The sequence below is a fragment of the Jaculus jaculus genome, chromosome 1 (assembly GCF_020740685.1).
Source record: "Jaculus jaculus isolate mJacJac1 chromosome 1, mJacJac1.mat.Y.cur, whole genome shotgun sequence".
NCBI lineage: Eukaryota > Metazoa > Chordata > Mammalia > Rodentia > Dipodidae > Jaculus > Jaculus jaculus.
Genome location: NC_059102.1, coordinates 274912291 through 274938274, shown reverse-complemented (window position 1 = coordinate 274938274; position 25984 = coordinate 274912291). Strand labels below are relative to the sequence as shown.

The 25984-nt window shown below is 42.4% G+C and overlaps 1 protein-coding gene across 7 annotated transcripts; it reads left to right on the top strand.

Annotated features, from left to right (window-relative positions):
* The first annotated feature begins 1738 nt into the window (after positions 1-1738).
* Znf821 (zinc finger protein 821) lies at positions 1739-24553 on the top strand. Of its 7 annotated transcripts, XM_045141596.1 has the most exons (9): positions 1739-1937; positions 2466-2615; positions 3228-3277; positions 5240-5356; positions 17195-17320; positions 21165-21313; positions 21974-22078; positions 22693-22859; positions 23595-24553. In XM_045141596.1, exons 4-9 carry the CDS (start codon positions 5317-5319, stop codon positions 24247-24249), a joined length of 1242 nt encoding a protein of 413 aa, XP_044997531.1. In that variant the 5' UTR covers positions 1739-1937; positions 2466-2615; positions 3228-3277; positions 5240-5316; the 3' UTR covers positions 24250-24553. The 7 variants fall into 7 exon arrangements, with proteins under 7 accessions (XP_044997531.1, XP_044997533.1, XP_044997530.1 ...); XM_045141595.1 differs by lacking the exon at positions 3228-3277 and having other exon boundaries at positions 1740-1937; XM_045141598.1 differs by lacking the exons at positions 3228-3277; positions 17195-17320.
* Positions 24554-25984: the final 1431 nt, after the last annotated feature.

Sequence of the window (25984 nt, the reverse complement as noted above, 5' to 3'; positions counted from 1 at the left end):
ATTACCTCCCCATTACAATCATTGTAATTACATATATACAATATCAACCTATTAAGTATCCTCCTCCCTTCCTTTCTCCACCCTTTATGTCTCCTTTTTAACTTACTGGCCTCTGCTACTAAGTATAAAATAAATAATTTTTAAAAAAGAAGAAAAAAATGAAAAAGTCAACCAAATCAATTTCAAAATTGTTATTTTGAAAAAACCATAATCCTATCTCTAAGTCTAAACTAAAAAATTACTGTGAAGTCTTAAAGGTATTTTTTATTTCGGTTTGAATGCTTACACAGTCTAAAAAGCTTACTGTTTTGATGGGAATATTTTATTTCTGGCTATATAGAACTTAAAAATTTAATGGAGTTAAATGTTTTCTTGCCTGACATTAGATAATAATTCCTATCTAAAATATCCCAGTCACGATAAGTAAATAATAAGTAATGGGTGAACGAATAAATAAGCCACTTACCACAACATTATGAAAGACCAGGACCCTTCAATAGAGCCATTTTATTACAATTAAATACAAGATATGGACAATGACATCATCTCCACGGAGATTTCAGGGAAGAACAATTTGCAAGAATACTTTATGCAAATACTAGGATTTGTCATTTTATCAGCAAGAGTCACCATCTTCATTAGTTTTGCCTTTACAGAGTCAATGAATCCTAAGAAATATTTTTACCGTGTTTGCAGAAATTCGTTTTACATAACCAGCACAACTCCACGACAGGAATTACTACACTACTTTACAGAGGCTCAGAATAGGGAAGTGACTTGCTTCAAACGAAAAGACTGGTCAGTGGCAGAGCTAGGACTCAAAGCTAGGTCTTGCAGTAGGAATAAGGCTCATCTTTGCACAGTATTCCCTGCTTCTTCAAGTACGGAGGGTGATGTCAGAGGGAGGACAGGAAGACCGAATGAAAGGAAGGAAAAGCAACACAGAGATAGCGAAGGGGACGGTGACCCAAAGAGGTGCTTTAGTAGGAAGTGAGTCTGGCCGCTCTTAATACCGCGAAGTGCCCTTTGGTAGCAACAAGAATCACGAGTTACTCTGGCTCAGGGTCTACAGCTTCTCTTTTATTGGCTGACCATCATGTTGGATTGATAAATGCCCCAAAGAAACCTAAACATTTTCCCGTCATGAGGTTCTGACAGCTGAACTAAGCCCCTCCCACGTGGTTACGTTAAATGCCTGGGGGCTGAAGAACAAGTGAAGTGTGGGCGCGTGAAGAGGGCTTGCGGTGGGAGGGGATGGCTGAGGCTGGGCCAAGGGTGGGGGCAACCTGCGGCCGAGCTGTGGTTGGGGGATGTGGGTTTTGCGGCTGAACTCGATGGTGGGGTAGGAAACCAGGGTCAGAGATGACAGTAAGATTAGAGTTTACTTGCCCAGGAGGGTTTGAAGACCCGGAGAGGGGCCCGAGCGTGCCAGAGAAAGCCAGAGGAGGATGCCAAGCTGGGAGGTCCCAGGGATCCAGGATGCCGGCGAGGCCCCCTCGGACGTCAGTGATTGGATGCTTCCTTAAATCCCGCCTCGCGGACCCCACTCTCCCTGCAGCCCCGCCCACGGCGCGAGGCGCGCGCCTGGGGAGCCGGGAAGGGGACCAGGCTGAGGAGGGGGAGGGAGCGAGGTAAGACTCGTGCACGCGCCCCACTCGCTGCGGGTGCGCGAGCAGCGCGCTCCCGCCGCCCGCGTCGCCATCTTTTTTTCCCCCTCTGTCCGTCTGTCTGCCGTTGGCTTTGTCCGTCTGCAGAGCCGCCCCTCGACTCCCGGCCACCGGCTCGGTTCGCAGCCGCTCTCCGCCCGCCGGGGCTCGGTCCCGGAGAGCCCCGACCCGGTCAGCCCGAGCTGCGGCCCGGGTCCCATTGTCCGGCGGTCCGTCTGTCCGGAGGCGGGGCCCAGGGACCCGAAGCGCTGCGGATCGCCGAGGCGCTGGGTAAAGACACCCCCGCGCCCTGCCTGAAGGGCCGGCCGAGGATGCCGGGGCTCCTCGCCCCGCCTCGCGTCCCCGGCCCCGTGGTCCTTTTGTCCGCGTGCGGAGGGGCCGGCGCTGCCCGCGGCCCCACCCGGAGGGTCCTCGTCCTCTCCCGCCGCCGTCCTCCCCGCTCGGGCCGGCTTGCGGGCTCGGGGCGCTGCCGGGCGGCTCCCGAGTCTGACAGGCTTGGGTGGAGCTGGGGGAGGGGAGGGCAGGATGGGCGTGGGAGCGCCGGCGCGGGCGGGCGGGCGGGCGGGGGTCGGGTATCGGTCCTCGCGGCGCGGAGTCGAGGAACAGATTCTGCATTTAGATTTCGGCGAACGCTGTGCTTCTGAACCGCCTCGGGAGACCTTCCCGGGAATGTACCTGTCTCCTGTTGGAGGGAAGCCCGAGGGAACGTCCTAACTGTTTGTACACACGTTTGACCCGACCCGGGGGACCGGGCACTGAGAAGCTGCCTGACCAGATCTGTCTTCTCCTTTCTGGCAGATTCTCATCACTTGGATTCAGGCGCATTTACTTTGCTCCGTGGGAGCTGCCCCACAGCTGGAGGTGGGAGTGCACCCTCTGTTCTCCAGGCTGGCATTTTATCCGTTTCTTTTTTCCGGGGAGCTGCAACCTGTAGGAGAGCAGACTTGGGTAAGACGAGGCAGAACTCCCTAGGAGTCTTGGCTGCGCTGCACAGACAAAACTGCTTCCTTAGAAAAGAATCCCTTGCAAGTTTGGCCCTCAATTTACCTTCCTTGTAGCTGATAATGCAGGCAGCTGGATTATCCAGTTGTATTCCTGGCTTAGTTTCAAGGCAGTGCTTGAAATAAAACGGAACGAGTGACCTTTCAGAGTAGGGAACTGTGAGTTTTATTAGCTTTCCGCTCATAAAACCTTTAACCTCTGAGATCTTGCTGTTTGGGTCAGGAATGCCCATTTAGTGCAATCTGTTTGTTTTCTTACTTTCGAGAGTCTTTGACCCACACAGGATCGTTTTTTGGTGGTTTAAAAATTACTATTGTTGCTTTGTTTTGCTTTGTGAGAAAGTAGTGTATTTGCTTATTTTTCCTTTGATCGCTCAGGTGTGACATCCCATGGGATACCGTCTGGTCAGTTCCCCATTGGGCCACTAGGAGGATCTTGAGAGGCTATGGACAGTCTTTTTTAATATGCAGATGCTCATCTCTTTGCCTTGTAGCTTTAGTACTGAACTGATGTAAGATGATCTAAAAAGAGCTTGACTCAAATTTGGCTTTCTTTCAGAATGGACTTTATTACCTTTATCTCACAGCTTCGATTTCTGATCTTAAATGGTGAGAAAATGTGTATTAGTCAATATCCCATTTGTTTTGCTTTATACAGTAGGGGGTTATAGACAAAAATTAGGCAATCTGCATTTCATTCAGCTTTCTTTTTTGTGTGGTGGCACAAGCCTTTAATCCCAGAACTCTGGAGGCAGAGGTAGGAGGATCATTGTGAGTTCGAGGCCAGCCTGAGACTACACAGTGTATCTAGGTCAGCCTGGGCTAGAGTGAGACCCTACTGGGAGATATAGCTCAATTGATAGAGTTTTTGCATGGCGGTTAATACCTATAACCCTAGCACTCTGGAGGTAGAGACAGGATGGGATTGGACATTCAAGAGGTCATCCTCAGCTACATATTAAGTCTGTGGCCAGCCTAGGCTACATGAGATTCTATATCAAAAACAAACAAACAAACAGCCAGACATATAGAATACGTACCATTTGTATTAGATACCAGTATATTCCCCTCTAAGTAATTGAAATTACTTTCCAATTGTATACAACTGGAGTTTAAGGATCTAAAAATGAGCTATGTTCGATATGCAGATATGATAGAAGACTGTCTGAAAGCTGCTTCCTTTGCCACTTCCTGTGGAGGCCAGTCTTTGCCATTTGTGGTTTCTTTTTTCTTTTGGTAAGGGGAGGCAGGATCTGATTACAGGTTTGAGAGTCTTTCTAACTACATAGCAGAGTTAGTTGGCATTAACAGGAGATGAGTCTTCATTAGCTGGAGTACAGCTAGTAGTAGCATCTCATAATTCCTCTTAAGACAGTAACTGTATTTTATATTTCTGTGAGTATAATATGAGAAGGCAAGAACTGAAAAGAAACTCAGACCATGTTCCTGTCTTTGGTAGGAAAGAGATGTTCTCTCTTCACATTATATCTGTTTACCAGCTTTGTTGTGGTGTTGAGATTGAACTCAGGGCATGAAGCTTGCTAGGCAAGTGTTCTGCCACTGAATCACATTTGCAGCCCTCATTCAAAGAAAATGTCATAGCTTCTGCTACTAATCTATTTCACATTCTCTCACAGTGCTCATGGCTGGACATTCTTTCTTGTAATTAGCCAGAAACCTCCAGGCTTAAGTATCTGTCTCCTCCCATACCAGAAAGGCATATGCACATCTCTGCAGCTCTTCTTGTATAGGGTGCTTCTCTCTTTACTCCTCCCTAGTCTCTTTGCTATACAGACACAGGATTGAGAAGAGGCTCAAAAGTCTTAACTTTGATCACCTCTCCAGAGCATGTGAGCAGGCCAGGTTGGTGTTCCACATTGAAGGACTGAATCAGCACTCAACAGTGTGAGTGTCACCTGGCTTTTTTGGTGAGCGCCTGTCTGCAGCACTGGAAGTTTGATTTGCCTGAGTGCATCACAGGGACATGACACTTTTGTTACCACTTGTACCTCTAGGTAACATAACTTTTTATTGTTGTTATTTTTTGTTTTTGTTTTTCAAGGTAGGGTCTCACTGCAGCTGGCTGATCTGGAATTCACTGTGTAGTCTCAGGGTGACCTCAAATTCTCAGCAATCCTCCTATCTCTGCCTCCTGAGTGCTGGGATTAAAGGCATGTGCCACAGGTCCTTGGTTTCCATTTGCTTTCTTCACAATTCATGGAGTTATCCCTTTGAGTCAGTAGTACGGCTAACCTTGATTGCCTGGCTTTACATCCTTTTCTATCCAGTAATATAGAGTATGATCATTTAAATCCAGTATCCTGGATTCCAGAGATGAGTTTAGAGTAGAATTCTTTTATGTCCTCTCAAGTAAGCCCTGTCTTAAATTTGTTAGGACTTTTGACATTGTTATAGAGATTTATTTACTTGTTTTTTATTTTACTACTTAAGTTATTTATACATGGTAAGTTTTATGTGATTAAGAGATAGTTTTGAAAGTTTTTAAATACTTTGCTTTTTATATAGTTTCTGGGAAAAGACATGCTAACAATATTCTTTTTATGATTATAGGTTAGCACCTTGCAAGGAGGTGGTGTCATATCCAGTTGTGAAACTGGGAAAAGCCAAAGCTCTTGGATCAGGGAAAGATGTCCCGTCGGAAACAGACAAATCCAAATAAAGTTCACTGTGAGTATTGGGCTTTGTCTTCTTGAACCTGGGAATATGGAGGGTTAGAATGAAAGAGTGATCTGTTAGAATGGGAGGCTCACATTGATTTGTGTTGAAGAAATGGTAAGGATTTTGGATATATGTATTTAAAATGTGTATAGTTACTGTAGTGTTTACTACCCTCTAAGGGGTATATGCATTTGATTCATCCTTAATATTTACAGTAGCAATTCTGTACACATATTCTATACAAATGATAGCTGTCAGGACTGTAAAGATAGGAAAATTAATATAGCCTCAGATACACAATCACATGGACCCAGACACACAAGAAACATAAACATTGATATAGTATATGCTGCATGCCAAATAGGAAGGCAGTGGACTACATGTACTATAGAAGTTAAAAGACTAGAAATGAGTTCTGTTGACTGAGGTAATAAGGGAATGCTTGATAGAAGAGACACTACCAGGCATTCTATCCTGAGGCTTATGGGCTGTATATAGCTGCATGTTGGTGAATGCAGCCCAACATGAAATCTTAACCAAACATACTTAAATCATCATGAGATGGCTTCTTTTGCAATTATTTTTGATAACTCAGTTGCATAGTTGTTGTATATGAACTTGATAGATGACAACATCTTGCCACAATGTGAAAAGGTTGAACATGTCTGTGACCATGGATTTAAACAGGGCCTTAGAGGGTAGAAGGTGGATTTGAAAAACATAAAAGAGCCAAGTGTGGTGGCACATGCTTTTAATTCCAGCACTTGGGAAGCTGAGGTAGGAGGATTGCTGTGAGTTCAAGGCCAGCCCGAGACTACATAGTAACTTCCAGGTCAGCCTGGGCTAGAGTGAAACCCTACCTCAAAAAATGAAAACAAAAGAAAGAGAAAAAGGAGGAGGAAAATCTGATAAGGAATACATATATCTGTTCAGAAAATAAGGAGACTGAAGAAAGCAAAATTTCCTTTGTCCCAAAGTCACAGTACATGAGGTTAGATATGTTTAACATTACATCATGGAGATTCTTAGTGTCCAGGACAAGTATAAATTTAATTCTGTAGCCTTTCATAAAGGAAGAGTAGAGTGTGCACCCCCTTGTGCATCTGGCTAACGTGGGTCCTGGGGAATCGAGACTCGAACCGGGGTCCTTAGGCTTCACAGGCAAGCGCTTAACCGCTAAGCCATCTCTCCAGCCCAACACACGCCTTTAATCCTAGCACTTGGGAGGCAGAAGTAGGAGGATTGCCATGAGTTCAAGGCCACCCTGAGACTACATAGTGAATTCCCAGGTCAGCCTAAGCTTAAGTGAAACCTTACTTCGAAAAACCAAAACCAAAAAAAAAAAAAAAAAAAACCCACCAATGAACAGAGGAATTAAAAATGGCCTTCATGTCTTATAGGCTAATGAGATTAGGTAACAAGCATCCATATATAAAATCATTTTTCTGCTGAGTTGTGGAAATGTATAAGATGCAGCCAGTTGGGTGATGCTTCTGGAAGTTATTCTGGAATAGGTAGATTTACAAGGCTGCTTAATATAAAGGTGAGTAGTTTAGGAATATTTAAAAGGTGCTGTTCAAACAGATGCAATGTGAGGATTGTTGAAGGAGGAAAAATGAAGTATTCCTATCATAGGTCATCCAACACAGAGGTTCAAGGGGATACTGTCTTTTTCTGTCTGCTTGAAGATGACTTAATAAAAGATACAAATGGCTGGGCATGGTGGCACACACCTTTACTCTCAACACTTGGGAGGCTCAGGTAGGAAGATTGCTGTATGTTTGAGGTCAGCCTGAGTCTTCAGAGTGAATTCCAGTTCAGCCTGGACTAGAGTGAAGCCTGACTTTAAAAAATAATAATAATTAGGCTGGAGAGATGGCTTAGCAGCTAAGGCACTTGCCTGCGAAGCCTAAGGACCCATGTTTGATTCTCTAGATTCCATGTAAACCAGATGCACAAAGATGAGGCAAGCAAAGGTCACACAAGCCCACTAGATAGTGTAAGTTGTCTGGAGTTTGATTTCAGTGACTGAGGCCCTGGCACACCAATTCTTTCTCTTTCTAAAATAAAAAAAAATAAAAAGTTATTAATTTATTTTTTTATTAGCATTTACCATAATTATAAAAAAAATCCCATGTTAATTCCCCCCTACACTTTCAACCTTGAAATTCCATTCTCCATCATATTACCTCCCATCACAATCATTGTACTTACATATATAAAATATCAACCTATTAAGTACCCTCCTCCCTTCCTTTCTCTTCCCTTTATGTCTCCTTTTTAACTTATTGGCCTCTGCTACTAAGTATTTTCATTCTCATGCAGAAGCCTAGTCATCTGTAGCTAGGATCCACATATGAGAGAGAACATGTGGCGCTTGGCTTTCTGGGCCTGGGTTACCTCACTTAGTATAATCCTTTCCAGGTCCATCCATTTTTCTGCAAATTTCATAACTTCATCTTTCTTTACCACTGAGTAGAACTCCATTGTATAAATGTGCCACATCTTCATTATCCACTCATCAGTTGAGGGACATCTAGGCTGGTTCCATTTCCCAGCTATTATAAATTGAGCAGCAATAAACTTGGTTGAGCACGTACTTCTAAGGAAATGAGATGATTCCTTCGGATATATGCCTAGGAGTGCTATAGCTGGGTCATATGGTAGATCAATCTTTAGCTGTTTTAGGAACCTCCACACTGATTTCCACAGTGGCTGGACCAGGTTGCATTCCCACCAGCAGTGTAGAAGGGTTCCTCTTTTTCCACATCCCCACCAACATTTATGATCATTTGTTTTCATGATGGTGGCCAATCTGACAGGAGTGAGATGGAATCTCAATGTAGTTTTAATCTGCATTTCCCTGATGACTAGATGACTAGCGACGTAGAACATTTTTTTAGATGCTTATATGCCATTTGTATTTCTTCATTTGAGAATGCTCTATTTAGCTCCATAGGCCCCATTTTTTTTTTTAGAAAGACACAAGGTTTATTTTAGAGGTTCCAATCTATGATTGGTGGGGTGCTGGGGACGAATCATGGTAGAAGCATGTGGCAGAGCAACATCACTCCCCTTATGGCCAGGCATAGCCCATTTTTTGATTGGCTTGTTTGATTCCTTATTATTTAACTTTTTGAGTTCTTTGTATAAAAAACATAAAAATGGGCTAAAGAAATGGCTTAGCCGTTGAGTGCTTGCCTGTGAAGCCTAAGGACCCTGGTTTGAGGCTCAATTCCCCAGGATCCATGTTAGCCAGATGCACAAGGGGCCACATGCGTGTGGAGTTTATTTGCAGTGGCTGGAGGCCCTGGCACGCCCATTCTCTCTCTCTCTTTCTCTCCCTCCCTCTCTTTCTCTCTCTCCCTCTCAAATAAATAAATAAATGAAAAAAAATTTTAAAAGATAAAAATGAAGAGCATAAGAAGGACAGGAAAGTTATCCTTAGAACTAATGAGTTTATAAATAAGGCAGTTATTAGGTGTTCACCTAATAAAAGCATCTGTCTCAGACATTGGTTAGACTCTAGGAAAGTAGTTGGTAGCGTGATTGTAGTGATGCTGGGGTAACTAGCAAAGGCTTGTGCAGCTGGTGCCTGTGTCCACATTGCTTAGATTTATTAGTTGCACCTCTTCCCACCATACTTAAGTCAACGCCAAGATAAGCTGGTGTTGGTATCAAAACAGACAAATGGGTCATGGAGGAAGGGAAAAACCCACACATGCACAGTTGCAGAAATGTTACCAGGATCAAGGAAGTAAATGCTCTACTGGGCGGAGTGGTTTGAGTTTCACAGACACTCTTCAGTGGTGACCATTAAGAGAGCCTTTATTGTGAACACAACCATTCAGCCACAACTGAAGAGAAAGTCTCCAGGGAGGTGTTTTCATGTTACACTGAAGCAGAGATCTGGAAGGCTTTTCAGGTGATGAGCCAAGTTTGACCAAAGAAGACACACTAGATTTGCTGGTTCCTTCTTTTTCTTTCTTTTTCTTTTTTGAGGTAGGATCTCGCTCTAGCCCATGCTGACCTGGAATTCACTATGTAGTCTCAGGGTGGCCTCAAACTCACTGCAATCCTCCTACTTCTGCCTTCCAGAGTGCTGGGATTAAAGGTGTGTGCCACTATGTCCTGCTAGATTTGCTGGTATCTGAAGGCTTGTTTGTTATTTGGAAACTGAAGCTGGCCTTACTCTACAAAAGATCACCATTTACTCATGACAATAATGGCAAGTAAATAGGTAACTTTGGTTTTCTGGCCATTTGAGTCTCCCATCTACTAGCAGTAACATGGAACCAGTCATAGGTATTGAAGTTAATGCTGCTTGTGTATTTATAGTAAGTGGAATGGACTCAAAGCCTGGGAGGCAGGAATATCTGCAGATTTGCACTTCAGCAGAGTAGTGGCTGGGCTTCATTGCTTCTGCCTTCTGGGAAGAGGACTGTGTGGCATGAAGCTAAAAGCACACCTAAAAAGATATATTAAGAATCCTACTGCTAGCCCAGCAACATTTGTCAGATCTACTTTAGGAGCTAGTGAGCAAGTTGTTTTGGCACACACTTGTTTTCCTCAAGACTGTTTCATATCTAAATTACTGACATGATCCTCTCTGCAGAAATATGCAGACAAACCTGCCCATTTCTGCCTCAGTAACAGACTCAGTATAAAATGGAAAAACTGCTGCTGGGTTGAAATATCTTGCTTGGAATTTTATCCCTCACCTCCTTTCCTATTTCTCCCCTTTCTGCTTATAACTTGTCAACTGTTTCTCCAATATTTGTAAATATAGACTCTTGCACACTTATACTTACTGTGTTGGAACAAAGCAAGCTGCCAAAAAATATTTCTTTTCCTTTTAATTTTTTTTTTAATTTAACTTATTTATTTATTAGAGGGAGAAAGACAGAGTGAGAATGGGTGCACCAGGGCCTCTAGCCACTGCAAATGAACTCCAGATGCATGCACCACCATGTGCAACTGGCTTACATGGGACCTGGTGAGCCGGGCATGGTGGTGCACGCCTTTAATCCTAGCATTCGGGAGGAGGAGTAGGAGGATCACAGAGAGTTCGAGGCCACCCTGAGACTACACAGTGAATTCCAGGTCAGCCTGAGCTACAGTGAGACCCTACTTCAAAAAACAAAAATAAACATGGGACCTGGAGAATCAAACCTGGGTCCTTAGGCTTTTCAGGCAAACACCTTAACCACTACTTTCCAGCCCTTTTCCTTTTTTTTTTTTTTTTTTTTTTAAGATTTATTTCTTTTTTATTTATTTGTTTTTTGTTTTTCAAGGTAGGATCTCTCTCTGGCTCTGGCTGACCTGGAATTCACTCTGTATTCTCAGGGTAGCCTTGAACTCTTGGCAATCCTCCTACCTCTGCCTCCCAAGTGCTGGGATTAAAGGCATGTGCCACCACACCTGGCCTTATTTATTTATTTAGTAGAGACAGACACACAGAGAGAAAGAACTAGTGAGAATGGGCACGCCAGGTCCCCTAGCCACTGCAAACAAAACTGTAGATGCATGTGCCACCATGTGCATCTGACTTACGTGAGATCTGTAGAATTGAAACTGGGTCCTTAGGCTTTGTAGACAGGCACCTTAACCCCTAAGCCATATCTCCAGCTCAATTTTCTTTTTTTTTTTCCCTTCAATTCTTTTTTATTAGCAAAGTCCATTATTATAAACAGTGTCCCATGGTAATGCCTTCCCTCCCCCCCAATTTTCTTTTTCTTAAGAAACTTTTGCCTTCAGATTGTGAGACACATGAGAGATTAGAAATGTTCAACTAAAAACTTTTCATAGAGGAGGAGAAATAAAAGCTTTAAGTCTTACCCTTCTAAAAAGTACAACTAGCTTTGTCTGCATTCATTTTGCTAGCACTCCTGTGAAGCAATAGCTGTGTTCCCAGCATGTGACAGCTCCAGGTTTACAAAGACTGTCGGTAAAAAATGGAATCCTAAAGCCTCACTCCAAGTACTAGCTCACTTTTTTCTGAATTCCGTCTCTGTTTATTTGTAGAATATGTTTCAGAAACTTTATTTTCAGTTTGAAATTACATTTCTTTCACCGTACAATAAGGACACCCAAAAGAGTAAAATCTTTGCCCTTCTAAGAGTTTTACTTAGTCTTCTCATCTGTTCTTTCAGTCTGGCTTTCATGGCCTTGTTCTTATCTGCTCTGAAAATCTTTAGTCAAAGCAGAGACAGTGTATTGATTTCATACCATGAGAGAATAAAAAGGACAGAGTGAGACATAGCACCTTTTTATCATGGAACCCAATTGTTAGCAGATAAAATATCCACATTCAATAAGAACATTTCCCTACATTAATATTTAGGGGCCAGAGGATTTAAAGCCTATTACAACAGTATCAAGATAAAAATAGTTATGCATTATAAAAACATGCAATTCTATAACTCATTTTTGTATGTAAGGTATACATGTGTATTCATATGTGTACAGGCACATGTGAGTGTGCAGGTATGCATGTGTGCTCAGCATATGGAGGCCAGACGTCAACATCAGTGTCTCATTTGCTTTCCACCTTAATTACTGAGACAGAAGCTCTCAATAAACTCAGAGATTGCCAGTTTAGCAGCTTGCCCCAGAGTTGCACCTGTCTCTGCCTCCTGAGTGCTAAGATTACAGGTATGCATAAAATAATTTTTTAAGTTTTTTACATGGTTTTTGGGGATCCAAACTCATGTCCTCACACTTGTATGATAGGTGCTTTACTGACTCTTCCCAGGCCTTTTATAATACATCTTAATTACTACTACTTCTATGGATCACATTATACTTGAGTTAATATGACATACTTTTATTAGGTCTTACTCCCTTATCAAAGGAGAATTCTGGACAATTGTATTTTTTTAAATTCTTACTTGTTTACTTCAGGAAGAGAGAGATAGGAAGAGGCACATAAGAGGGAGAGAACGTTGGTCACTCCAGAGCCTCCAGCCACTGCAAACAAACTCCAGATGCATGTACCACCTTGTGTATCTGGCTTACATGGGTATTGGGGAATTGAACCTGAGTCCTTAGGCTTTGCAGGCAAGTACCTTAACTATTAAGGCCATCTCTCCAGCCTGACAATTAAGATTTTCTTTTTGAGGTAGGGTCTCACTCTAGTCCATGCTGACCTGGAATTCACTATGTAGTCTCAGGGTGGCCTCGAGCTCTCAGTGATCCTCCTACCTCTGCCTCCCGAGTGCTGGGATGAAAGGCGTGTGCCACCATGCTTGGTGACAATTAGATTTTGAGATAAGGTAAAAGTGACTACCAGAGGATCATTCACTTTTTATGAAGTCACTTTAAAATATTGTGCATGTGGCACATGTCTTTCATCCCAGCACTTGGAAGACAGAGGTAGGAGGATTGCCAAGAGTTCGAGGCCACCCTGAAACACGGAGTGAATTCCAGTTCAGCCTGAGCTACAGCGAGACCCTACCTCAAAAAACAAAAATAAATAAATTTATAAAATATTTATATATGTGTGTGTGGTGTAGCTTTATGGTAATCATTAAAATAGGAAAATTGTTGAAAAATAACATTTACCTAAGCCTTTCTCCTTAGTCAGGAATAGAATTTAAAAGCAGCTTTTCTGGGCTGGAGGGATGGCTTAGCAGTTCAGGCATTTGCCTGCCAAGCCAAAGGACCCAGGTTCAATTCCCCAGGACCCACGTTAGCTAGCACAAGGGGGCGCACGCATCTGGAGTTTGTTTGCAGTGGCTGGAAGGAGGCCTTGGCATGCCCATTCTCTCCCTACCTCCCTCCCTCTTTCTCTCTCCATCTCTCCCTTCCTCCCTCTTTCTCTGTCAAATAAATAAAAAATAATAATTTTTTTAAAATCAGTTTTTCTTTCTAAATTATTGGAAAAAAATGGCAGAATTAATTCTTTTGGAGGTAGTGTCTCACTCTCGACAGAATTAATTTATCCCAAGTATCCTATAGCTGATGTTGCCAGTAAGAGTCTTAGAAAGGGAAGACATGTTGAACAGACTCTACTGTATTCTATGAAGGCCTAAGTATTTAGACAACAGTAGTAGATAAAACTAAATTTAAGTTCATGAATCCTGTCTGCCTTACAAGTGCTGGAATCACAGGTGCATGTCACCAGGCCTAATATTTACATGGGTGCTGTGGAGCCAAGCTCAAGTCTCCATGCTTGCACCTCCCCAGCCATGTCTCAGTTTCTAAGGGGATATAAATTACCACAGAGAAGCAAAATATTAATTTTGTGTTAAGAGTGCTTTTTGTTTGTTTGTTTTTCGAAGTAGGGTCTTGCTCTAGCTCAGGCTGACCTGGAATTCACTCTGTATTCTCAGTGTGGCATCAAACTCTCAGCAATTCTCCTACCTCTGCCTCCCAAGTTCTGGGACTAAAGGCATGTGGCACCACACCCCGCTTACAGTGCTTTCTTTTCTCTGTGAAAGTAAAATGTCTAATTTCTCCACACTGATTCCACCAAAACCATAGACTCTAGCCAACTGTAATAGTTACTGAATTCTTCTGGGATAGTTAATGTTTTTAGACCTAAGAGCCATAGCTATCCATACAGATAACGTGCTAGGAATGGGTTAAACAAATTTCCTAGGGGCTGGAGAGATGGCTCAGCAGTTAAAGGTGCTTGCTTACAATGTCTAATGACCCAGGTTCAATTTGCCAGTACCTACATAAAGCCAGATGCACAAAGTCTTGCATACATCTGGTGTTCATTGGCTGGAGGCCCTGGCATACCTATATTCATTTCCATTCATGTTTGCTAGCAAGACTAGCCTAATCAGTCAGCTCTAGGTTCAGTAAGAGACTGTCTCAATAAGTAAAATGGAGAGTGATTGAAAAAGACACCCTATGCTGACCTCTGGCCTCCATATGTACATATTATACGTGAATGAATATATATATATATGCTTTAAACTAGCCTACAAGTATTCCAAGTAGGAAGCTGCTGAGAATATATATATATATATATATATATATATATATATATATATATATGTATTTATATATATATGTATGTACATATATATATATATATACATACATACATACACATACACACACATACATACATACATATACACCACACATAAATAAAAAAAATTGTGAACTTGATCCTGAAAGAATTTATTTTTCAGCTAGGTATGGTGGCACACACCTTTAATACCAGCACTTGGGAGGCAGAGGTAGGAGGAGGATTGCTATGAGTTCAAGGCCACCCTGAGACTGCATAATGAATTCCAGGTCAGCCTGGGCTAGAGTAAGACCCTACCTCAAAAACAAAAACAAAAACAACAACAACAACAAAAAGAATTTATTTTTAAGCTGAGCATGGTGGTGCACACCTTTAATCCTTTAATCCCCGCACTTGAGACATAGAGGTAGGAGGATCACTGTGAGTTTTAGACCAGCCTAGAACTACAGAGTGAGTGCCAGGTCAGCCTGAGCTAGAATGAGACCCTACCTCAAAAATGTTTATTTTTGTGATTGAGGTCTATATACTTAGGGACATACTTTAACACTACTCACCTCCATTCCTACCCATAGGGTGAGTCCTAATTGTCATGCCAGTTTCTTTCATCTAGGCATGATCATTTGTGATGTGTTACCCAGCTATCATTTTTCCTTTTGTTATATTTTGGGATGTTATTTTGATATTTGAGTTATAGGTATTAGGTATTGTTGTTTTTTGGTTTTTGTTTGTTTTTTTGTTTGTTTGTTTGTTTGTTTGATTATTTGTTTTGCAAGGTAGGGTTTTGCTCTAGCCCATACTGTTCTAGAATTCAATGTGTAGTTTCAGGGTGACCTTGAACTCTGCCTCTTGAGTACTGGGATTAAAGGCGTGTGCCACCATACCCAGCTTGTATATTAGTTCTGCATGGTATGAAGGTAACACCAACACTTAAGATCAGAGCCATCCTTCACACAGACAAGTGTAGTTGTTAGCAAAACCACTGTAAAGTACCTTCTAACCTTGCATTTCTCTCTTACTCAAAATCAGTTGAAAAATGTGGGCTTTGGGGATAGGAACCATAGCTCAGTGGTAGAGTTTTAGCATACACAAGGCTTGGTTTAATTCTGAGACAGAGCCAAAGGAAAAGGGAGAAAAATTTGAATGTTTAATTTTACCATATTCTTTAGTTTAAACCTCCATAAAATAAAGGGTAGTAATATCTACCATAGAACCCTTACTGTAAAGAAGAAAAAGAAAAAAAGAATATCTACCATATAGAGAATGAAGGCATGGACTACCAAGCCATTAACATAGAGGATCTGGACTAGAAAGTGTCAAACAGTAAATAAAACTGACATTCAGTGCTTAACATATAGTAGTTATCTATGAACATTTGTGGAATAGGTCACATGAAGCTTATTCCCTATCATTTTTTTCACTGTCCAGGAACTAATGTAGATCAACTGACTAGTTTGTTCCTCCCACATTGTTGTATTGTCTCTGAACCTGAGCTTCTTTCCTTTCCTCTCAGTTTTCAGTAAGAAAGGGCTGGTCTGTATTCAAATATTTCATTTGGGCTTTTGATTATTCCATCTTGCTGACTACAGAATGGGAACTATAGTTTCTACTCTGAAGAAACTACTGAAGAAACTCAGTTCTCTTTTCTCCCTATGCCTGGTCTTCTGGAAATAAAAGAGCACTTGAATGCTAACTCTTCAGTTCCAGGCAGAGGTCAGCAGAAGTAAATGTAAACTCAAAGATGGCCCAGGGGGGCTGGAGAGATGGCTTAGCGGTTAAGCGCTTGCCTGTGAAGCCTAAGGACCCCGGTTCAAGGCTCGGTTCCCCAGGTCCCACGTTAGCCAGATGCACAAGGGGGCGCACGTGTCTGGAGTTCATTTGCAGAGGCTAGAAGCCCTGGCGTGCCCATTCTCTCTCTCTCCCTCTATCTGTCTTTCTCTCTGTGTCTGTCACTCTCAAATAAATAAATAAATAAATAAATCATTTAAAAAAAAATGATGGCCCAGGGCTTTTGACTACTACAAAGGTCACATTTGACTCAAGAAAATTAGATTATTAGTTGGTGAATTTTAGGAAGTTTGTTCCTTAGCAGAAATGAGCTCATATATTATCTGTTCTCCTGATCTGTTAGTCAGGTTTATTTTTATTTTTAATTTTTTCAAGGTAGAGTCTTACTCTAGCCCAAGCTGACTTGGAGCCCATTCTGAAGCCCCAGGCTGGCCTCAGACTCACAGTGATCCTCCTACCTCAGGGATTAAAAGCATGTTCCACTACACCTGGTTTAACCAATTGTTTTCAATCATAGCTGATTCTGATAGATGTTAGAAAAAAAGTCAAGGAGGACTATCCAGAACATGTCTTGGAAGAATGTATGTGAAGTAAAGATGTGATTAGAGATTGATTTAGAAGGACTATTTAAAGCATTTGTTTGTAGTATGAGACAGACATTAATATATACCTATTAATAATTAGGACCATGATCATAAGAATTTAAGATACAGAGATTTTGCCCAGATTTTTTTCCTATCATCTTGCCTCTTTCTACCTCTGTCTTCCCAGTCCTGCTGGAAGGTTGTAAATGAAATTGAGATTCTGCAGTTAAGTTTGTATAGCACTCTTTTGAAAAGAGTCAAGAATAGGAGGATTTAAGACAAGCAAGTGTTGCTTTCTAGAGCACTTGGCTTACTGCCTAGGGACCAGGTGCACCCAAAAGCTGTTGGAGGCAGCAAGCTGACCTGAAGATAAATGACCCTGTTGCAGGGTACCTGCCTGTCTCCTACTTTTGAATGGTCTGACCTTCCAACCAGCTTGTCTGAGGGATTTACTGCCCAATTGGTGGCCTGACTATTTTTCCTTGTGACCACCAGGGGATCAAGTATTTGCTGGGCTAGAAGAGCAAGCCCGCCAGGCGATGATGAAAACTGATTTTCCTGGAAACCTTGGCAGTCAGCGACAAGCTATCCAACAACTAAGAGATCAGGACTCCAGTAGCAGTGAGTTCTGCACCTTCTGGTAATGACTCAGGGCAATGGGAGAAGAATTATCAGAGTGTGTGTGCTCTGGGGATTGTGCATGGGGGTTGGGAGGAAGATAGGAGGAGATAAGTGGATCCTCAGTGTCCACTAAGACATTCTGAGGGTGTGAGCATATGCTTATTCAGAAAGAGAGGACAGGTTTGGCATTATGTTTATGTAACTCATGGACTATAGTACTTAGCATAGTGCATATATGATAGGTTTGTGGTGGTTGTAATGTAGGATATTCTAAGACATAGAAATAATTAGTGTTCAAGCAGCCTCTGGGCCAAATCAAATAAAAAGAGAGAAATCTTTTCCCTAGGATTCATTTATTTACAGTTAATGATGAAGTAATATAAGGATGACATTGATAAATTTTTGCTCTTGTATTTTTAAATATTTTATTTATATTTATTCATTTGAGAAAGGGGGAAGAAAGAGGCAGAGAGATAGAATGGGTATATCAGGGCCTCTACAGAACACATGGATCACCTTGTGCATCTGGCTTACATGGGTCCTGGGGAGTTGAACCTGGGTCCTTTAGCTTTGCAGACAAGTGCCTTAACTGCTAAGCCATCTCTCTAGCCCAAATTTTGCTATTTTAATGTTATCCAAGTTTCACTAGTGATGGGAGTATGCAGGTTATAAAATACTTAAGTCCAGATCTTCCCACACCAAAGCTGCTAGGAAATGGAAAAGACTGGTTCTTGTAAGTAGCCTCATGGATTGTCTGCTTCATGGTCTGCCTGGACAGTCGATTTTAAAATGAGTATTTTCCCAGAAAGATTTCTACACTTTCCTGATCTTGTCTACTTGATATTGGTTATTACTATCAGTTCAGAAGGACATTTCTGATTTTTCACCATTTGAAGGCTAAAGGGGAACAGAGAGTTCTATAGCCTTCAAAGAGAGAGAGAGTTGTAAGCTCTAGAGTTCAACAGTTTTCCTCACACACACAAAATCCATAACAATCACTTAGGTACAGAAAAATGAACTCCCAAATTTCTAGAAAACCTACAGGATGTACCAATGTTTTGAGTAACAGGTAAGAATAGCAACATTTGCTGAAGTCTAATAGATGTCCATTCTGAAAAAGATGTGCCATGATAGATATATTCAGATAATTTATAAATTATAAAAATGTGCTTTAAACTAGCCTACAAGTATTCCAAGTAGGAAGCTGGGCTGAGAAATTATAGTGTAATTTAATCTGTGCCAATCCTTCATCACTGAGATGGATTCAAATAAAAGCTTTAGACTGGAGACTTAAGGCAGATAGACCATTGATCTCTAAGGCCAGTCACCAAGTGACTGGTATAGCTAATATAGACCCACTAACACATGATTTGGTAGGAATTTGCCAATAAAGGAAATAATTTAACTTACTATGTCCAGGAAGAAAGGAAATGAACTGTGCTGTCCAGATGCTGGTTGACTTAGAAATCATTCAAGGTGTGGTAGAGAAAAGACAAACAGCACTGTTAGCAAATCTGAGTCTCACTGTTGATGCCAGGAGCCTAGCCAGACACTCCCATGGTATTTCTCTCTACTCACACCAGGCTCAGAAGTCCAGACTCTGTATAGGCTTTCCTAGGCTTTGTTGGCTTCCCCTTACGTTCTTTAAGGTACTCACACTTGCATTCCTTCTGGAAATAACTTCATTTGTAATTGTGGGGGGGCTCTTCCCATTTTTTTTTTTTCAAGGTAAGGTGTAACTCTAGCCGAGGTTGACCTGAAACTCACTCTATAATCTGAGGCTGGTGTTAAACTCACAGTGACCCTCCTACCTCTGTCCTCTGAGGGCTGGGATTAAAGACATATGTGGCACCGCATCCAGTATTAAAAAAAAAATATTAAAATTATTTATTTATTTATTTTTTGTTTTTTTTAGTTAGGGTCTCACTCTATCTCAGGCTAACCTAGAATTCACTATGTGGTCTCAGGGTGGCCTTGAACTCATGGTGATCCTCCTATCTCTGCCTCACAAGTGCTGGGATTAAAGGCGTGTGCCACTACACCTCGCTTATTTTGTGGTTTTTAAAAAAATTTTTATTTATTTGCAAACAGAGAGAGAGAGAAAAGAGAGACAGATAGAGAGCAAATGGGCATGCCAGAACCTCTAGCCACTGCAAGCGAACTCCAGATGCATGTGCCCCTTGTGCATCTGGCTTACTTGGGTCCTAGGAATCGAACCTTTGACTTCACAGGCAAATGTCTTAACCACTAAGCCATCTCTCCAATCCAAACTTATTTATTTTTGGCTTTTCAAGGTAGGATCTCACCAGGCCAACCTGGAATTCACTATGTATTAAAGTTTTTTTTGTTTTGTTTTGTTTTTGTTTTGAGGTAGCCCAGGCTGACATGGAACTCACTCTGTAATCTCAGGCTGGTCTCAAATTAACAGTGATTCTCCTACTTCTGCCTCCCAAATGCTGGGATTAAAGATGTGCACCATCACATCTAGCTGTGGGGGATTTTCTCTCAAGCATTTTTTTTTCCCCTATTTTATAAGTAACAGAAAAAAGTCAGCTCACACACACCTTACAGATTCCTCAGTTACAGGTACATTTCCCCACAACTACATCCTTCCCTCCAAACTAAAACATAATTCTTACCTAAGGCCTAAGAAAAACATTTGATCCTAAAGTCAAATATGGCACATTTCTTTCACTTAATACATTTTGCTATCTATTACATAATCCAAAGAACGAGCACAAACAGTGGTTTTATTTCACTTTGAATGCTCTGTTACTAGTGAAGTAAAAACAGAGTGCATTTGAGAAGCTGAGGCAGGAGGATCATGAGTTTGAAGCCATTGGAGAGAGGGAGGGGAAGAGAGGGGAGAGGAGTCAAAGGGGAGGAGAGGAAAAAGGAAAAAAAAAAAAAGAACAAGTGAATTGGAATTAGCCACTGTCTCCCCCTACAAACTGCTTAAGGCTAGTTGCTATGCTAACTTTTTCACTGTAATAAGCAGTCCTTCCCCTATAAACTGACATCATTTTTGTTTGTTTTTTCGAGGTAGAGTCTCACTCTAGCTCAGGCTAATCTGGAACTCACTCTGTAATTCCTGTCTGGCCTTGAACTTCACAGCCATCCTCCTATCTCTGCTTCCCAAGTTCTGGGATTAAAGGTGTGCACCACCATGCCTGGCAATGATGTCATTCTTAATTAATTTATTTCTGCCTCCTTATTGATGAAGGAAGAAAAAGAGATTTTTCTCAGAGCAAATAATCTATATGGCATGGAGAAGTTGTGTAGGTAGCTATGAAGACAATTAGGTAGTAAATTCGGGAAAAAATATTGGTCATAGGTTGTAGGAATCAGCTTGTATGAGGTGCTGGAGAAAGTGTGGTTTAAAGTGTGAGCTATTTGAGAATCATATGTAAAGAATGATTCTTTTGCTAAGCATGGTGGTACTTAAAATCTTAGTACTTGAGAAATGGAGGTCAGAAGGATCAGAAATTCAAAGTTATCCTCAACTACATAATGATTTTTGACACCAGCCTCAGCCACATAAGCCCTTTGTCTCAAAAAGCCAAACAAAACAAACAAACCAATTATATTTATGGTAGAGAGCCTAATAACCATTTCCCAGTGCAGTTTTGCCTCATATTTTCACTTTAGTGTGTATATGATATAACAAATAAACAGTAGCTGGTTTCTGTTTAACATGATTCATACCTTACAAAGCAATGATATAAACTATATTATGGGAAGTCTGAAAATGTTTTTCATTATAGCTGCAAATTATAGGATGGACAGCAGCTCAGGATGTTATTCCTGCAAAAATCAGAACAAGTGACCAGTTTATATGTTCCAGGTGACAGTGAAGGTGATGAAGAGGAGACCACACAGGATGAAGTATCTTCCCACACATCAGAGGAAGATGGTGGGGTGGTCAAAGTGGAACAAGAGTTAGAAAATGCAGAACAGCCTGTTGGTGGTGGGAATGAAGTAGTAGAGCATGAGGCAAGTAACAAACAGTCCTCATCATGGTGGCTTTCCTTTCCCACCCACATCCCTGAGCCCCTTTGTAGCTCTCCTTCCTGAAGCTTCCACTTTCCAGACAGAAAAGACAGCCTACCAAAGTGAATACATGCTGAGGAGCACTCTGGAGTATGATTGCAAAATTTATATCAGAGTGTTAGCAAAGGTACTACTTCAAAGTAAATTGTCTTCTGGGGATTCTTGCAAGGAGCTTGGCAGGAAGGAAGCTAATCCTCTCTGCAGAGTTTACTGTATGGGAGGGATAAACAAAATCAGCTGCAGGACGTGGTGGAGCATGCCTTTAATCCCAGCACTCTGGAGGCTGTGGTAGGAGGATCACTGAGTTCCAGGCCACCCTGAGACTACATAGTGAATTCCAGGTCAACCTGGACCAGAGTGAGACCCCACCTTGAAAAAACAACAAACAAACAAAAAAGCAGCTGTCTCTGGGCCAATCTTTTGTCCTCATAATAGAAAACCTTGAAGAAAATGAAGATGCATGCAAATCTGTTTCAAGCAATACGTTTCCTTTTGGGCCATAAAGAGAACCTAAGAATAACATGGTATGGGTTGTGCTACCTAAGTGGGTAGGGCAGGGAAGAGACTATTGAAGTTTTCACAATGTGGCTATTTCATTTGCAGGTCACAGAGAACTTAAGTTCTGACTCCTTGCTTGAACTCTGCCAGTGCCCCCTCTGCCAGCTAGACTGTGGGAGTCGGGAGCAGCTGATTGCTCATGTGTACCAGGTATGAAATGGGGAGCTGGAAACTCTAGAACCTGGTACTAGCAGTTTGTTTATGTCCCAGATCTTGCATTGGCCTTTGCTCAGTATCCTAAAGGAATCTCAGATTATTGCTTACATTGGGACTATTCCAACCCTCAAAACATCTTAGATATCGGTTATGGTGGCATACACCTTTGATCCCAGCACTTGGGAGGCAGAGGTAGGAGGATCCCTGAGTTCCAGGCCACCCTGAAACTACATAGTGAATTTCAGATCAGCCTGGGCTAGAGTAAGACCCTACCTCAAAAAACAAACAAAAAAACATACTTGTACCTGCAGTGTGAGACACAGAAATACAAATTATCCTGTGCATGAATTCTTCTCAGACTCTTTGCTTCTCAAGCCAGTCACATGTACTAGAATATGGTCTGAACTCAAGGTAATCAAATGTGAACAAGGGTCTGAATGACTAGGCCCTTCTGGAGGCCCATGACTTTTCTAGGAGTTAAATAAAACAGTTACAAGTCTCTTATTCTGAGACAGAGGGAAAGGGATGATTTCCAGAAAGTAGTTAAGTAGGTGAAGAGTGTCCAGGAATATAGCATAAGATTGACAGATGAAGGCTCTGTTTTACAGCACACTGCAGCAGTGGTGAGCGCCAAAAGCTACATGTGTCCTGTCTGTGGACGGGCCCTTAGCTCCCCGGGGTCACTGGGTCGCCACCTCCTAATCCACTCGGAGGACCAGCGATCGAACTGTGCTGTATGTGGAGCCCGTTTCACCAGTCATGCTACTTTTAACAGGTTAGCTGGGCACCTAACCCTGTTGTGTTGAGAGCAAGTTACTGTGTGTGGTTGCTGCTATCCTAACTCAAAGGGAAAGCTAGAGACAGGCAATGCAGACAACTGATACAGCTATCTGGAAATACAAGAATGAGACTAGGATATAAGCTAGACAATATCCACTAGATTTTCCCCAAGGGAAATGAATTCTCATTTCTTTTCCTATCAGCATATTTTCAACTTGAAAGCAATGCAGAGCAGTGTAAGAACATTCATGTTAAAGCCTGAAGACAGAGGTTGCAGTGTTCTGAGAGAATTCTCATAAGTGCATAGTCTCCACTGTGTTCTAAGAAGATTGGAGCTCTGTGAGCCCTGCATCCTCTTCTCATTTGCATGGTGTTCCTGTAGGTAGTGCTGGGTGAGAGGACATAAGGCAGTGGACTTTCCTGCCTGAAGGAAACCTCCACCTCTAGATTCTTTCATTCCTACATGGGCCTGGACCCTGCATAGTTCCTACTAGATGCTGTTATTTTGGCTTCACCTTGCTAGGAGTTTTGATTTTTGGTGGGTTGATATAGCAAGTGGCTCAGTCATTAATTCAAGCAAGGCTGTAGAGATGTGGTAGACAACCTAGTCCAAAGAGACACTCTCTAGTGGTGAATTTGGAACAGCTGGTCTAGTGGGGAAGGAGTAAGGCTAGATAACCTAAGGCTTACCTCAAGGGAACACTAACTACCCAAAACTTTTGATTTCCAGTGAAAAACTTCCTGAAGTACTGAATATGGAATCCCTACCTCCAGTCCACAGTGAGGGCCCCTCCAATGCAGAGGGGAAGGACATTGCCTTTAGTCCTCCAGTGTACCCTGCTGGAATTCTGCTTGTGTGCAACAACTGTGCAGCCTACCGCAAGCTACTAGAAACCCAGACCCCCAGTGTCCGCAAGTGGGCCCTACGTCGACAGAATGAGCCTTTGGAAGTACGGCTACAGAGGCTGGAACGAGAACGCACTGCCAAGAAGAGTCGTCGGGACAATGAGACTCCAGAGGAGCGGGAAGTGAGGCGCATGAGGGACCGTGAAGCCAAACGCCTGCAGCGCATGCAGGAGACTGATGAGCAACGGGCACGACGGCTACAGCGAGATAGAGAGGCCATGAGGCTAAAGCGGGCCAATGAAACCCCAGAGAAGCGGCAGGCCCGGCTCATCCGAGAGCGAGAGGCCAAGCGTCTCAAGAGGAGGCTTGAAAAAATGGACATGATGCTGCGAGCTCAGTTTGGCCAGGACCCTTCTGCCATGGCAGCCTTAGCAGCTGAAATGAACTTCTTCCAGCTGCCTGTGAGTGGGGTAGAGTTGGACAGCCAGCTTCTGGGCAAGATGGCCTTTGAAGAGCAAAACAGTAGCTCTCTACACTGAACCACATTCTCCTGCCTGCCTCCCACCCAAGCCCAAGTGATCAGTGCTGCAGCCACCCACAAGGCCAACGTCCTTGCTGCCAGAAGCAGAACAGGGTTGGTTGCAGGGGACCCTGTCCACCCTTGCATGTGGGAACAGGATGATGGGATCAGGAGGGACCCAGCTCAAGAAAGCTCTGGACAAGGGAGCAGGCACTCCAGAGAAGTGAATTTCTCTGCCCACGGTGGCAAGCCAAGCTTATGGGACTGTAGGGCCCTGTGCAGTCCATGAAATTGTGAGGGCAAATAAATTAATTTTATCTTTATTGGCCCTTTACTCCTTTGTCTCATTTCCATTTGAACTAATGAAGTGAACTAGGAGAGAGCTTGGTGGGAGTTTTCAGTGATTCCTAGTGGCTTGTCCTTTTCTAAGGCAGGGTGCTCAACTTAGACTACCCCAGTAGAGACCTGTTACTTGGGCCTTCACAAGTTGATGAGGAAAAACTGAAGAAATGATGCTGACTCTGTGAACATTCTTACGGCTTTTTATGTTTTAAGGTAGGATCTCACTATGGTCCAGGCTGACCTGGAATGCACTATGTAGTCTCAGGGTAGCCTTGAACTCAGCATTTCTGTAATCCCGGGATTAAAGGCATGCCCCACCTCAACATAATAATCCTCCTACCTCTGCCTCGTGAGTACTGGAATTAAAGGCATGCACCACCATACCCAGCTCTTTTTTTTTTTTTTTTTTTTTGATGTGTGTGTGAGAGAATTGACATGCCACAATCTCTAGCCAGTCCAGTGCAATCGAACTCCAGGCATGTGTGCCACCTTGTGCGTCTGGCTTATGTGGGTTCTGGGGAGTCCAACTTGGGTTCTTAAGCTTTATGGGCAAGTGCCTTAACCACTAAGTCATCTCTCCAGCCCTCTCTCAGAGCTTTTTAAACTTACCTTTCCAACCTCAGAAGAGCCTTTCTCATGGCAAGCATTTTCTTAGATTATGTGATTTTCTTGATACTAAGTGCAAACTACTTCTCCAAGCACAATTCCCTTCACCAGACAAAATTCTGCCCCAGACAGCCATCAACTGCAGCTAGGAATGTGCCCATAGAAAGGGCTGCAATATTGAGGTATATAGCACTAAGGAGCTGTGTTTATGAAAAGTCAACACATGCCTTTATATATTCCCCAAAGTAATATCATAAGATCCATTAAGGAAAACGAAAGATGATAGGAGATCTCAAGTCAGCCTGGTGAAAGCCAGAAGAAAATGACTATTCTGGCAGTTGGCTGCCAAGCTATAGAGGAGATGGGTGCTGAGGTCAGTTCTAAAAAGTTTCCATGATGGTACAGAACAAGCACTTTCCTGCATCAAAGGTTATGTACAGTTTAGATAATTATAGATCTTGAGGTCCAGAAGGAAGTGCCCTAGTTAAATTGTTGCCAGAAAAATAATTATGCCAAGAACGTGGACCTCTTCCAATACTATAACATGGAAACTTGGACTCCTCTGCCACCTCCATAGGATCAAGGCTGTTTAATCGTGTCGAATGACTTCCACCAACCTAGGGTTAATTCTCACTGAGCAGATTGAAATATTTACTCTGAAAATAACATTTAAAAGAAATTTAAGTACTTAATTGATCCAAATACCTTTCTCAGAGCTCCGAAGTCTTAAAAATGTTTCAGAATTACTGGGCATGCACCATGTGCCAGAGATTATCCTAAGCACTTTGCATGGATTACCTCATTTA